We start from the raw sequence: 3,268 nt of genomic DNA, 5'->3' as shown, positions 1-3,268 counted from the left end.
AAAAAAAAAAAAAAGATGTGCATTAGTAATTTCAATAAGATAGCACATTGTAGTACACAGTACTCTGAACCGGTGGTTGAGAACTGGTTCTAGCTTCTGGTTACCTGATACTTATTTGAGAGGCTACTGACTTAGTTATTGGCCTCTCCTGCGCCTTAATTATATAATGAGGTTGGACAAATGACTTTTTGAATGTCTCTAACTCTAACATTTTGTAATTCTTTTTTGTGACTTGATGATAGTCATTGTTGGATTTACACTTATTCTCATAAATAGCTAAAAATTATCAATGAATGTCCTACCTACTAAACATTCTCAGTTGTATTCTATATACTAGATATACAAAGAGGATAAAAATAAAAATAGGCCAGGTTCACACTTTCAGTGTACAGTCTCACATCTCACAGCAACACTATGCAGTCATGAGGGAGTTTCTACTACGCAGAAAACCAGAAGGTCAGAGATGCAGAATCCAAGGCAAAGTTGATGGCTACCTCTGTTGGTAGCTCTATTTAATATGTTAATCTTTATATTAATGAAAAATATTAATTTCCAAAAGGGGTGGCATATCAGATTACTGTAAAAGTAAAACACCCCTAATTCAGTAATTTCATCTTGCTCATTTTAAGTTTAAATTGTGTCCTGGATGGGTTATAATATCATAATTGGAGAGCTGACAGCCTATATTAGATTAGGTTAATTCTTTATGCAAAATTTGTTATTAAAATGCCATAGGCAAAGCATAATCATACAAAAATCACATAATAAATAGGTCACGAAGTTATTTTAGTAAATACTAGCTTTTAATTTCAAGGTCTTAACAACACTGGACTGAACATAGTGACAACTAGGCAGAGAAACTAAAGGAAACAAACCTAAATCTTGATGTTTTTAAGAATTTCTTTTGCTTGAACAGTATTTACTAGAAGCTTAGTGGCTTGGGAAAGGATTAAATAAATAAAGGGAGTCAGCAATTTAAACATCTTATGCTTTTGGAAAACAAATTGTAGGTCTGCCCTGATATGATATTTTAAATGATTTCTGTACTTTCTTTTCAGCACAAGTATAATTATCCTCTCTTGCTAAATCAGCCACGTTTTATGGACTTTACACATCCTTACATATAACTATATTTAATATACAAAAGAGCTTTTCTAATCTTTGTACATTGATCTGTGTATGATGTTCTGTTAGAGTCTGAGCACTCATTTACATTCATTATTCATTTATAGCTTTTATAAAATATATATTTTTCTCATTTAGTAAAGGAAATATGATAGTTTCATAATGAAATATTTTTGTGGGAATATATGACCAAACGCATACATAGTTCCTTTCAATAGGACACAGAAAATTACAGAAACTTAATTCAAACTTTTTGATTAAGTAATGTAACATATAAAAAACATAACTCACCTTAACAACACTGGAGGAATAATAGGGTAGGCACATGCCCTCTGGATAAGAAGTTCCTTGAGCATTCGTGTAGAGCCACTTCCCACTATAAACAAGATGAAATACACTCTTCAGTCTGAGCCAGTTAAATTAACACATAGAATGAATTGTGATGAATCCCCACAATGCTAGTTCTTTTGCACATGAAAGTCTCTTTCATTTTTTCTGGAGCTCTGGATTTGAGGATGACGTCAGTTGAAATTAAGCTCATTTTAAACCTATGGTTTTTTAGAGGCATTGAGAAAGTCAATGCAATCTTAAGATGAAATCGTAAAAACAAATACTTTCCAAAAAAAATAAATAAATAAGGTTAGAGTTCCATTTTACTTGACTTTAGTTTACCCTACACTCAGCATTGAGTAAAACTGCGTAAAAGACTAAAAAAAAGAAATAATTAAAAATGTTCAGAGAAGAAAAAGCAACATAGTAAATGGACTCAACACCATAATTGATTAGCTGTGGTTGCAAATTTTTAAAAATGTTTAATAATCCATAGATATGCATAGAGAATTTGATAGTTACAATCAAACATTTAAAAGAGTTATCATGTGAAAACAGGACAATTCCCAGAGTACCAAGAAAGAATGATGTAGATGCGTATATTAAAGGGATCCAAATTTGATATGCTTTTGAGAAGGACATTTAGAGTTGGAACACTTTAAAGAGAACTATTATGGTCTGGAGGGCCACACTTGGAGTCTAATAGAGAGGATTCAAATGCAATAAAAGTTGTCAAACTAGATGACCCCTTTCAGTTTTTAACTTTTTTGATCAAGAAGATATGTTCTGTTTCTTTCTTTACCATTGAAATGGTCCCGTCTTACATTTTGAAGTCTCAGTATTTGACTGTACATATTGGAGGAACTTAGAATTCTGGTCTTCCTAGACTCTGAAGATCTTGAGAGAATAACATCTATGAAGTTGAAGCACCAGAGAAAGCACAGTCTGAATTGTGACTTCGCTCATAGTCTCTTAAAACCAAAAGTCACACCATGATAATGCTACATATTGAGTTTCATCACTTCTAGATCTACATGAATATAGAAAGGACGGCATACCTGAAACTCAAGACCTGAGAAATCCCAAATATAACACCCAGCTAGACATTTAGTAGCACTTCCTCCCCCTCCCCCACCCCTCTTCTACTTGTAGACATGCTATTGATGAGAGACTTACTGCTCAGAGTAAGAGACAGTCATGGAAGTAAAAGGTTTTCCACTTACACCCATTTAAATACTTTCAGATTAATTTATTAAGTATTTTAAAACACATGTCCAAGGAATAGACAAAGGGGCTGATCTTGCTTACTACGAAGGTTATGGTGTTATTTTACTTAACTCTCCCAAATTTGGGGGCATACCAGTGCACGCATATCCAAGACCAAGCCAGGTACATGTTTCCCCTGAAAATATATGTGCTACAGGCCATCCTGGACATGAAAATCAAAATGATATTACTTTGGAGTTCTAGGTCACTCTCATCAATCAGCCAAAGGGCTGGACCGACCTCTCACTACAAGTGAAGCTTCACAGTTCTGATTTGAGACTGAAAGTTAACATTTAGATAGTGATAGAAAACACATTTGCAGGCTGTTTGTAGACCTTAGGAGAAACACTGGTGTTATAGGTAATGAAGTAGGTCAAGTGGGTACCTATCTTTTACAGTCATTTTAAGGGCATTGGGAGAGATGCTAGAAGACTCCATTGCTCCAAACCTGTTCTTCCATAATTTAATATTCCTTACAATAACAGAACTATGTGAAATACAAAGTCGAAGTCAGTTTGACTCCACAATTATTTGTTATTTTCCTATA

General features: G+C 33.8%; 1 protein-coding gene across 1 annotated transcript in view; it reads right to left on the bottom strand.

Moving 5' to 3' along the window:
* Positions 1 to 3,268, bottom strand: part of ADAM7 (ADAM metallopeptidase domain 7) — a 52,117-nt gene that overhangs the window by 21,073 nt on the left and 27,776 nt on the right. The window contains exon 9 of the mRNA XM_023530768.1: positions 1,417 to 1,501. Coding sequence (XP_023386536.1) covers positions 1,417 to 1,501 — 85 coding nt within the window. The remainder of the gene's footprint in view (positions 1 to 1,416; positions 1,502 to 3,268) is intronic.

Source organism: Pteropus vampyrus, unplaced genomic scaffold (genome assembly GCF_000151845.1).
Source record: "Pteropus vampyrus isolate Shadow unplaced genomic scaffold, Pvam_2.0 Scaffold53, whole genome shotgun sequence".
Taxonomy (NCBI): Eukaryota; Metazoa; Chordata; class Mammalia; order Chiroptera; family Pteropodidae; genus Pteropus; species Pteropus vampyrus.
The sequence above is the reverse complement of the archived record's forward strand: the minus strand, read 5'-3'. Positions and strand labels throughout refer to the sequence as shown.